General features: G+C 34.7%; 2 protein-coding genes across 2 annotated transcripts in view; one reads left to right on the top strand and one right to left on the bottom strand.

Moving 5' to 3' along the window:
* The window catches only part of LOC106109143 (late secretory pathway protein AVL9 homolog), a gene marked incomplete at its 3' end in the record, with an annotated part of 4,005 nt that extends 1,160 nt beyond the window's left edge, over nt 1-2,845 (bottom strand). Inside the window, exons 1-5 of the mRNA XM_013290547.1 lie at nt 2,647-2,845; nt 2,128-2,325; nt 1,398-1,614; nt 340-529; nt 4-230 (exon numbers count right to left, since the gene is read on the bottom strand). Coding sequence (XP_013146001.1) covers nt 4-230; nt 340-529; nt 1,398-1,614; nt 2,128-2,325; nt 2,647-2,715 — 901 coding nt within the window. The remainder of the gene's footprint in view (nt 1-3; nt 231-339; nt 530-1,397; nt 1,615-2,127; nt 2,326-2,646) is intronic.
* Nucleotides 2,846-3,921: 1,076 nt separating this feature from the next.
* The window catches only part of LOC106109334 (serine/threonine-protein kinase tousled-like 2), a 31,056-nt gene continuing 22,761 nt past the window's right edge, over nt 3,922-12,216 (top strand). Inside the window, exons 1-2 of the mRNA XM_013290793.1 lie at nt 3,922-4,277; nt 5,265-5,321. Coding sequence (XP_013146247.1) covers nt 5,297-5,321 — 25 coding nt within the window. The 5' untranslated portion in view covers nt 3,922-4,277; nt 5,265-5,296. The remainder of the gene's footprint in view (nt 4,278-5,264; nt 5,322-12,216) is intronic.

Genomic DNA, 12,216 nt, shown 5'->3' with positions numbered 1-12,216 from the left:
TGCCTGCTGACAAATCTTGTCGATCCACGACATCGGTGAGAATAGATTCATCGAAACTCTGCCGACTTATTCTGTCCTTCTCCTCTAACATATTACCCGTTTCTTTGGGCGACAGCTCTTCATCAAGTTGTGTACCATTTAAATAAGGTTCAGCGGTTACTAAAGTTGAGTCAATTTCGTCAATTTTACATTCTATTTCTGCAGGTATTGGAGATAAAGGTCTAGACAGTCTGAAACAAGAATAACCATGTTCATTACATTGTTTTTGCTATTATTATATTAAAATCTCATTAGACATAATTTATGATCTAAGAAGCTTATAACATTCAAATAACTTACGTAACATTGGCAGCAAGGGATAGTCCACTTTCTAAGCAATGCGGTAACAACGACACTAGTGTCAAGAGCGCAGCAGACACTGTCCCCGCAGGCGAGCCGTAGATAAGTACTTTACGTCTCAGTAACATCAATTTGAATAATAATAAAGCTTTATGTTTCCAACTCTCTACCAATTTTTGCACAGATAAACCTGAAAGAATATTATTAAAATTAGTAGAAACAAGTTTTATGCTAAATTGATAATTTATGTTACAATTTTATGATTTATTCAAGTATTACATTCAACAAAGAAATACTTAAAAAACATTAAAAAGAGCATGGGGACAAGCATAGCCAGGTATAACGATAGTGTGGCTGTGATAAGCCAATATGCAAGTAAAAGGCAGACAGCTAGTGCTATCTTTGTCATAATTGGATTAAATGACAAAAAGGCTTATTAGTAAAGAGATAGAACTGATATTCATAATGAACCTTATATTTAAATCTTTATTGAACAAGTTTTTACAATTAATCAGGTAGAGATTATAATTACACACTTTTGTTTGTAACATAATCTATTACTCAGTCAATCTATATAAACATGAATCAGCATTTTGTTCCCTATGTTATGAATATTTTTTATAATAAACTTTAAAACTACATGAAATATTGAAGGTTTAGGTTTCTGGAAAAATTATGTTGAAGGAAATTAGGATAACATGTGTAATATTTAGAAATTATACCCACATAAAAACTGCATGTAAAAATAATCTACTAAAGCCTTACAAATAAATGTTGTATGAAGTTAAACTTAGGGATAAGATGAGCATAAACTAAGTTTATTCCTAAGTTTAACTTTATACCATGTTTATTTGTAAGGCTGCTTTAGTCCATCCTATTTTAAGAGGAAAGGAAGAATGAGAAGTGGAATGGATACGTTGGAAGGGAACATACTCTTTCTATGTGTTTGTTTCTTTGTTATTAAAAGGTCTACAAATGTAGATGTCTTCTATTTTTCTTAATAAAATTGGCTACTTGTTTGCCACCATATAATATAAAAAAAGTTGGCGTAACCATACCTTCTAAAGTTTGGTCAATCTGCACTGGGCAACTATTCAAATGATTATATGCATCTTCAAGGAGTTTTGTTTGGGAGAAGTCACCCTGGAGAAACCAAGCTCGTACAACAAGCTCCATTTTAACGGCAAGCCGACCAAAGAGCGGTGCTCGGCAGACTACGCATACACTCTTTTGTACCGAACTTCGGGTCATATCTTCGGTTTTCTGAACAACTTCCTGTATTTAATTTAAAAAAAATATATTAGTCATGTTCTTGTGTTTCATGTTCATGAATCATTAGATCAAATATATTACAAAATGCTGTTAACAAAATTTATATCTTACATCATTATAAGCTTAAAGAAGTAACATATCTTTTTCTTCTATTATAGGATACTTAAATTTGATATCGTAAATAGTTAAATTGAATACAACATAAATCACATTGTAAACTAGAGCAGGCACAGATCATGGATCTCTATTTGGCGCAATACTGACACAACTCTGGCATTTTCTACACACAAACATTTACACATATATGTTCATCTGTTTGCTTTAGATTGCCCTCTTGAATTTTCGTCACACTGGACTGTATACTCCCAAACAGCCATGGAATGGCAGTAAATTCACTTATACAGTAAATTTTCTTTTATCATGCTCAAACTATCAAAGTGTGCTTTTTTCAAAAAGCCACTGGAAAAATTGTGTCAATCTGTTTTTTAATAAAAAATTAACATGTTGGTGATTTACCTCCACAGGAATTTGTCGAAAACATGAAATGCCATAAACAGTATGGGCAGGCTCAGACAGACCAGGCAAATTGAAGAATATTGTGTCAGAAAGATAGTTGTGAGATCCATCTGGTAATGCTAAAGCTGGCAAATGCCGCCAGGGAGCAGGCAGCTCGCATGGTTTGCCAGGTATTAGCTCAGGATAGCAATGCTCTACCTAAAACAAGTATGGTTGAAATGTTAAAAAAAATATAGGGACATGCAATGATTCGAAAACTTAGTACTAAATGGAACATGATACAAAAAATTTCGACATTAAAGTTTAAATATCCAAATGGTATTTAAATTAAAGCCATGATTTTAAATAAAAATAATCATATATGATTTTGCAAAATCTAGTTAATTATAACATACATGGCAAATAAATCTCTTTCAAATGGTGATATGCCGATTGCTATTGTTCGATATTAAATTATTTTTATTATATATTTAGATATTGGAAAAAATAAAATCGATTAAAGTCATGACGCCTACATACCTGGCAGCCTCTTTTGTGGTGAAACCCCACTACTATAATATTTAAAACAGGATCATTAATAAAAGACATTTTACTTGGTAATTTGAAAAACTATTCCTAACATTTTACAATGATTTTGATACTGAAAAGTAATAAAATATTGACGAAAAGCGTTCATAACATAGCAATTGATAGCAATCACAGATTACAGATAGTTACCAAAGAGTAGTCTACGCAGAGCAGCAACAGAGGAATGTCAACAATTTCAAAACAAATAAAAAATAATTGAAAAGTCTCCTCTTTCAAAGAACAAAATCAAAGTGTATTTCATATTGGCGCCCCAAGCAAAAGTTTTTAAAAACCAAAGTACTAAAAACAGCTGTAAAAAAGGTAAGGTGGTTTTAGAGGGCACATTTTTTTCACCGTAATCGGTGAACATGGCACCCTTACCGTAGTTCAAGTTATCTATTGAAAATTTATGGTTAAAACGAAGTTATATTATCAAATAAAGGCAACCACTTACCACTTAAGTGAAAAAGTTTCATACCCAAAAATTTCGGAATTAATGAATTTTGATTTGATGTCCCACGTTTCGATCACGATCACGAGTCGATGATGCGAGGCTATTTTTTTTAGTACTATAAGTTCCCGTGATCCTCTGAATATGTGGGACTGGAAAGTACTAAAAATAGCATGGGGCTTCAAAAAGTATTAAAACATGCTAAACAGCATCGAATAACTATAGTTTTTATTAGAATATATGTTTCCGTAGTGTGCGTCGGTAGCTCAGGAGTTAAGCATTTGATTTCTAAACAGCTGGTCCTGGGTTTAAATCTCTACATAAACCAATGTGTTTTTATCGACCAATTCTCAGGGCAAAGGAAAACAATGTGCTACAAATTGCACATAATACCTGCGAGGAAATCCAAAGATATGTGTATAGCCAACGAACCCGCACTGGGTCAGTGTGATTGACTTTGACCTCTAGTCACCACTAGTCACCACAAAGTTAGGGTAGACCCTGAGCCCTCAGTAAGGACTTGTAGCGAGATGATTATAATATAGGTAGCTTTAAAAAAATACATATCACTGTTATTTATAAAAATAAGTATATTTCCAAAAGCTCCTTCAATTTATTTCACTTCATTGTGCCATTACTTTTTCATTCTTTTATACCATAGAATCGATAAACTGTGCGCGTTGCTTATTACGTCATTCATTCATTTTGAACGTGTCATATTGGTGTCATATCTCATCTGTGGTTTGTGCTTGCAAATATCAGGAATTGCGAACGATTAAAAAAATTGTGTTGTTGTTGTTGTGTTTGGACTGAATAGAAATGTTTTTTCTCCAAAATATATCAAAAATAAAATACAGTGTTTGATACAGTTTAGATGTTTATTCTTCTTTTATTTATTTTTGATACCAAGATGACTTAATATTCATAAACTAAAGTTACTTGTGTACTTTAAATATTTCGTCGCCATTTTCGCACCTATTGTCGGAAAACTTTTGGTTTTTAACGTTTTGTATTATTAGTTAAATTACGTAATTAATGTCATCATATTCGTTGTGATTGAAATTAAAGTGGAAAAACCTTACTCCAACTAGTGTTTATCGTTTCATTCGTTAGACGGTGGCTCCTGTTAAAGGTTAGATTTTTTTTAATTTATATCAGTAAAGATTATTATAAGTTCATTATAAATACGTTTAATTGTGTTAGCACATTTTTATTTTGCATCTATGGGTAAAAAGTTGGATAAATCTTATAGATCAAAAGTCATATTGATATTGGTTGATAATTTTACTGCAATTTCGAAGTTTAAAAATTACATATACGTTAGTTCTACCACCATGTTTTACTATATATTTATTTATTACTTTTGATATAACATACTTTTTTCTAATTGAAAATTATACCAGAAATGTCCACAATTTAAATTTGATTGTAACTGATAAAAATGTAATCTTTTATATATATATATGCAATTGAAAAAGATACAGAGTTTTGTTTTGGATAATGCTTCTTGAAAGTTAAAGAACTTTTAAACTGCAACAATAACATCAAACAAGCAGATCTTGTGTTATTCACTAGACTTAAGTCTAGATTTGGTACATTCTTTAACTGAAACATGCATCTTAAATGGCAATGAATTACTTAACTTCTACAATAATATATTTTAATTTAACAAATACATCTCCATTTATCATAATTATCTCTACTATCATATTAAATAACGGCAAAAAACCCTTTCCCATACACTTTAAAGTTTGTGTGAATTAATTTCTTTGTACCCTGCCTCACAAGGTACATTTATGAGGTTTTTTTTTGTGACTTATTACCAAATTATTCAATTCATATTCCTTCAGAGTATAATCCTTCAAAGGATCAGTTAAAAAAAAATCATACTTTTAAATTGACTTTCATGTTGCCGAGGCAGGTGTGTTACTAAATATTAATTTTATTTACTTAATGAGTGTGGTAAATTTTTTTCTCAATATTATGCATGGCTGACATTAAACTTGAACTTGTGGGTACTAAAGGTTGTACAGGTGTTATTTGCTTCATGTCAGTTTATATTCAAGGCCAGCAAGTTATCCCTTTACAATGTAAAAGACAGATATTTTCTTGTTTCCAGGATTCAATGGGGAACGCTTTAGACCCGTAGGCATGACTGAGAAGGTTTTATACCCAGGTAAGTAGGTAGATATCACAAATATTTGTCAATGTAAGATAACTGGTATACGGTTTTTAAATTAAGAAAAAAAACATAAAAGTTGTTTATCTGTAAAATACATCGTTTTTTTTTCATATGAATTATGACACATATAAATACAGTTCTCCTTCTATGTTATTTTTATGTTAAATGTGTTATTAAATTTAATATTGTTGATAAGTTAGATTAAATTTTTATCTAAATAAATGTTTTGCGTTTGGAAGTTCTGGATGAGAAAAATAGGGAGACAGGGTAGGAAATATCTGCCCCCAAATGTAAGACTTCCGGTGCACGTGTACGAACTTCTTGTCACGCGGAAAATAACACGAATGACGCACTCCAAACTGAACATCATAGTTAATTAACTTATTTTCAACTTAAGATAAATACAATTGTGTTACGGCTTATGTTTTTTTGTGACCAATGGTAGGTAGATTAATTTGTTGTCATGAGACAAAATTAAGCTTATCGTTTTTACCATATAATGTGAATGTTTCACAAATTATACGCAATGTTTTTATTCTAAGTAAGACTAATACTAATATTATAAAGAGGAAAGATGGTTATTTTTGTATGTATTGAAATAACTAAAAAACTGCTAGGTAAAAGAATGCAAAAATTCTTTACCATTGAAAAGCTACGTTAGCAGTGAGTGACAGGCTATTATTCTTATTAATTTTTAAATTCACGCGGACGAAGTCTCGAGCAACAGCTAGTGTAAGATAAACTAGTAACTAATTATGTTTTTACACGGTATTTGTGATACGCATGCTTAACAAAGGAAATTTTATAAACACAAGATACTTTTCAATGCCATTGTAGCAATAAACAGCTTTATTATTATTTATTTCGAATTATATATAGGTTACAGCTGATTACTATATAAACCTATGTGCTAAATGTGATATCAATAACTTATAAGAATTTAATATTATTTAACAAATATATTAAAATACTCGACGTTTCACAATACGCACATAAATACTATTGAACGACACCAAACTCGAAAAATCGGATAACTCTATATCATAGGCTACTGAATTCTACAATGGACAAATCCGTCTGCTTATGAAAATGTTTATAATCTACCGAAAAACATTTGTCTCGTATCGGAAAATAATACCATATGAATAACTATATCTCGGAGTTTTGATGGTAAATTATAAAGGAATATTGGTCACGTAAGTTCGCCCCTCGTGTCCTTTTATTACGTTTCGGTTGTAAGAATATAAAGCAGGAAGACAATATTTATACAAAACAAGCTGTCAAGGTTAAAGTTGTATAACGTTCGATTTAATGCAGCGATGTCTGGATAAAACGCATAAACGGAGTCGTTGTTGCGTAGTGAAGCTAGACAAGATGTCGGCTAGGTCACCACAGCATACGAAATGAACGAAATGTTATGGAACTTTCCATGAAGTTTTTTTTTCTGAAATTATATACTCAATGGTGGCTAATAAGGAATTTAAAGACATACGTTTAATGGTCCTGGGTATGTGTTAGATGTGTTTCTGAAAGGCGTATTTTGTTCACACGGTTTTAGTTTGCATTGCAGTGTGGTGCATGTGCATGGGTTGACGCATCGCGCTCGGATCTTTACATAAGGTGTGCGGGGTGCGGGGTGTGAGGCCGGGGAGGGGAAGGGGCAGAGGGCGAGGAAGTATGTAAAGCGCGTACATAAGACGCGGATCGATGTCGGGACCGCCGACCGCACCTCACTATGTACACTTATTTTTATCGGACTCGAAAATGTTGAGTTGAATCGGAAACTAAACTAAACACGAAACGAAAGCGTGTTAAAGCTAAAGTGAAAGTTTTTTTTTCGTAGTCATATAATAAAATTTCCTTAATAATTAATTATTATTTTAAAATGCAAGCTTTTTTATCGTGTAGCAATTAATATATCGTGTCACAAAACGAATAATTCGGTTTTAAGGATTAGCTTGATAAAATAACCGATGGACAAACAAAACCCCTCAATCGAAAACATCTATATCATCTATCAACTTGCACATACGCGCACCCCAGCGTCCTTGACGCATCACGGTTGTTCATATCTTCCCCATGTTTTACACGATACGTCCGATGTGTTACGAACACTTTCCGAACTCAAACTACGTTGTTTTTGTATTTGTCACGACGACTATTATGATGCCGTTGAAAGTCTTTTCGAAGAAAACAGCAACGGTGACCTTCAATTAAAAGAGAAATTATTCAGAAATACAAAAACATTACATACTTCGATATCAGCTGTTAGCCGTTTACACGCATTTTCTATTACGATTTACTGTTGTAAAACTAATCATTGAAATTGGTGGTATATATCTGATTTCCTATCGTCAGTTATTGTATTAAATCTAGCATACATTTGCTACCAAACCTGACCTAATAAAGGGTAAGGCGAAGTTGATTTTGAAATAATTTGATATTTTAAATTAGACGTATTACAGCTATGATGTTAAAAGGACAAAGAACGAACCCTTCCTCTAGCCGTGACTATACAGATTGGTAATTTTGAGAATACAATTAGGTTAACCGCAACATATCCTATGTAATCAGACTAATGCGTCGTGTAAATAGTAGGCAAGGGGATATAACGTAACGAATAATAATATAAATAGTTGATAATAGCAAAGCATAGTATGTCGGTAGCAATAGGGCCAGTGAACTGGGCTGGGCGGCACAGCAGTGCGCGAGTGAAACCCGGCCCGCTCGAGGTCAACGTACTGTTCATTTCGCTGCATCCGTTGCAAATATTCCGACGGGCAACGAGCATCGCGCATCGTCGTTGCCTGTTGCCACCGAGTCGCTGTGAATACGCCACTTTTCATTGCTTAGTCGACTGTTGAAAACTAGCCGCTAAGAAATCACGAAAGACATCGTCACTATATCCGACACCCACCACTATCTATGGTAATCTTTTGTATTTAGTGTTGTAGAGGCGATTTTTAAAAGCATTTTTAATTCACATAGAAATTAATAAAAATGACCTCCGAAAACACACTAAAATTTCGAAATACGTCGAATATTCTATGCACCCGATATTATTATTTTGAATAGAAATATAGGTGTCATAAGAATATTAATCCCACCCTACCTACTAATTAGATGTTGTTGAAATGTTTCCATCGTTGTTTTCCTTTGCAATGTTTCTATTACAAATCAACAATACTTACGTCAGCCATCTAGAATTTAAAAATCATCCTTATTGTTTGTGGAAATAAATATAAAAAGGTTCGCTTGTCGTGTGTCATCGGGAAATATAGATATTATTCATAATTGCTATGCCTGCTTTGCGAATTCATCAAAAACTTCATACGTCTTTCATTTTTCCAAATATTTTTTGTTTCCAGAAAAGGCAATAGCGTAATCAATAGTTTAGGACTCTAATTATATTTTCTTATGTTCTCCGAAAATATAAATGTATCGTACTTTGTATTTTTTGCATGTTCGCTTTCGCAAGCTGTTCATGGCCTTGATTTACGAAAATCTATTGAATCGTTTTCGAAACACGGTGTCTTTGCCTTTTAATGTTGTGAAATAAAACAATGGTGGATAGCCGAACAAATTTTGCTGGTTGTAGGCCGAGGGAATTAAGACAACTTGGAAATTGGATATCAGTCTCAGTTTTTATATTTTAGTAGATTACATTACATATATTTTTATGGTAGGTACTCTCATGGCAAAACATTCATCTCTAACTTCCCGTGTTTTTGTATCCAGGATAAGTTCAAAAAATCAAAGATAAGTTCTATTTAGCTAAGATAGGAAACTAAGAATGGTCGTTGTTTGCATCCTATATTTAAAAAATAATGCTATCAACGGCATCGAAGAGATATCAAAAATGTGAAGATTTTTTATGTTACATATCAAGGGAACGAAAAATTGTTATTGAAAGTTTTCTTCCTTGTTTAAGATTTTCTTTGGTTACTGGTATCTTATCTAAAGGTCACAACGCAACTTCATCTTTTATCTTCCGCATAATATTATAGGAAAAAAGAAAACAATATAAACCGGGTTTTTATTATTCTTGTTTCTAAATGTTAAAATCAAAATTTTTTTTAAAAAAAAAATCTATACTATAAAAACAAATGCGATGTAAAATATTGTACAAATGTTACCTGTGATGTACCTATTCAACTAATTTGCTGTAACTACACTCTTCTGTAGCGACTGTACCCAAGTTTTAACTATATTGCTTGTAAAATTGTTGCAATTGTTTGCCTTAATGTCTGACCATTTGGTTTCATTTAATTCCTCAACTGTTATTCACTTGATGTAGTCCTGATTAAGTGAAGGAAACGGTCATGATCGCGCCACGGGATTCCGTATTCGTAAGCGGGTATCCGTGGGCGCCTTATCGACCGCCGGAATCACCGAATCGCATTTCGCCACTCAACCCTTTCCAGCGCCTTCCACCCTCGCCTCACTTATTCACGAGCCACGCTAATGACGCTGCGCCGCCGCGACGGCCGGCTCACGTTTAGCCGCGTCAACCCCGCCAACTTATCTCTGCACACTACTTATTTTATAATGTACCTTTGTTTATTGTCCTTTAGAATGTAATATCTTAAGTTAAGACAGCAAAGACTCATGGGAACTTTATAAAGTTTGTATATGTTTAGTTGGTTTTTTCAACGTTGTTTGCTTTTCCTTTATTATCTAATATCTTAGTAATGATAAAAATTACCAGTTATGCAATATATTACGTTGTGTCAATTGTCATCAAGTTAACTGCTTGCTTGTTTGCTGCTTCCCTAATTTCTGTTCCAAAATGAACAATATTACTATCGTGATTCAACCAAGCAATGTATCACTAATATGCAGATATTACAAGTCATCCTATGCACAATATCACGAAAACGACTAGTTTTGTACCTGGAAAGTTTTGTTTAAACGTTGTAATAAAAGTCTGTCGTTGGCTGGGCGATGGTTCACCGCTTTTCGCCCGCGGGAACTGGTTTCGCGACGCGTTCCTGAGCCCGCGGCGAGCAACCTCTGCGAGACTGCGTCTTGAATACCTAACATACCTAATAGGTACCTACTTACATAACCGTACCTTGATTTTTTATTACACCTTCCTTGTATCAACATCATAGCATTTGAGTAACGTCAACGGTGGACACGATTTGACGTTTTAAATTACAGGAGTAAAAGAAATGTTTTAGTGTCGACAATCGACACCGGGGGCAGGGGTAAGCTGGGTGTTTAGGGGTGCGGTCGTCGTGGGAGGGGGTTATATAGTGACGCGATCACGTGTACATTTTGCAGCCCGTATTGATCCTGTCGTCTTTTTCTTGTTGAATGCTACGACTCTGCGTGATTTCCGCCAATTTGTGACCCTTGGGAACTGCGCCGGAATTTATCCAACAAACATTATCGATCATGGTGACCATGGTTTTTTTATATGATTTATATACATTGGGATTAATCACTTTAAACAACCGAATAATTAAGCTTATCCTGTACGAGTTGGCCGTGAAAAAGAAACGGGTTTGATTCAGGAAATACCCGGACTTGGTTGATTACTGGTTACAACTAACAACGCAAATTATTTCTTGCAAATCTAAAGTACTTTCTACCAAATGTTCTCTTGGGGTCGATAGAACCAGCAGTCACTGCTTTCCGTTATTTGGTGATAAGTTGCTACTTTAACTCACAAAAATGGCGTGGGCGTGGGTGACTCCTGCACCGGATGGAATTTATGATGCATCTTTGTTTGTACATTAGAACACAGTGAGCTTTATGATAAAATGGTTTGGCTGTATTAGAAGAGAACAAAACGAAGGAGGTTGACTTCACTTCGTTACAGATCAACATTTAATTTTGAAATGAAGTAAGTTACGCTGCGGTGCTTAACAGATTTCAATCACTAACTCCCTTTTTTTTATTTTTTACCTGCTCATTGATGTTACGGTTTCTCTTTATTTCGCATCCGTGCAGTAGAAAACCACGTGGCACTGTATTCGGCAGGTTCATAATAGAAAGATTAAAAATAGTAACTGGAGAGTTTCTAATTTGTGCGTTGCGTTCCGAACGCGAGGGAGGATGGATACTAGTGTGCGCTGAATAATGCTATCCGCAGTATTGTATAATGAGCCGGTTCGACGATGTCCCTCCGGCAGTCATCCACTGCGCTGCCGCTTTGGGTGCGTGCCATCTCATTATTTTGTCACTTAACTTTATTTCGTATTTAACTTTCTTACCACCGATTGTATTTGTAAAAGCATAGCAATAATTATGTTTGAACGCAGCACGTGAATTATGTCACATTCTTATTAAAGCTGAATGTAAATATTTCTTTGTGTCATCTGGTCGGTAGCACTTCACGGAAATCGAAACTCGATCATACAAGGTCGAGAGTTGAATCTTAAAACTGTTGGATGACGGACAAATAACCTTTTAGTATTTTTTTATTCTGACATATTTTAATAATGCTTTTGCCTTATTGTACATTATTGTTAGTTTTATAAGCGGTTGATTCATAGACCTATTGTTTTTTTTGTACACTGTGATCATATTATAAACAGCATACAGCTTCATTAGACATGAAAGTGTTGTCGGTAACATAGAAAGATAATATATGTTGGAAGTGAAGTCGATGAGACAAGCATTTCATCTTGCGTTTTAAGATTCGCAAATGCCGAAAGGCGATCGGCGCTGGCGATTAGCGGAGCGCGCGGCTCACCGCAATCGTCGGGCGGGCGCGGGGCATGCGGCGAGTGCGCGGCGCGGCATGGTGCTGCGACGTCAGACAACAGAGGAAAGGAGGCGTGAGAGCGAGCAGAGCCGCGCGCTACGAGATTGTGTTGTGTGCGCGGTGCGCGCGCTCTATTTTGGTCGCGGTGGCACACTCGCCGGTCGCCGGCTAATC

Source organism: Papilio polytes, unplaced genomic scaffold (genome assembly GCF_000836215.1).
Source record: "Papilio polytes unplaced genomic scaffold, Ppol_1.0 DF821289.1, whole genome shotgun sequence".
Classification (NCBI taxonomy): Eukaryota; Metazoa; Arthropoda; class Insecta; order Lepidoptera; family Papilionidae; genus Papilio; species Papilio polytes.
Note: the sequence above shows the minus strand (reverse complement) of the source record. Positions and strands in the feature narration are given on the sequence as shown.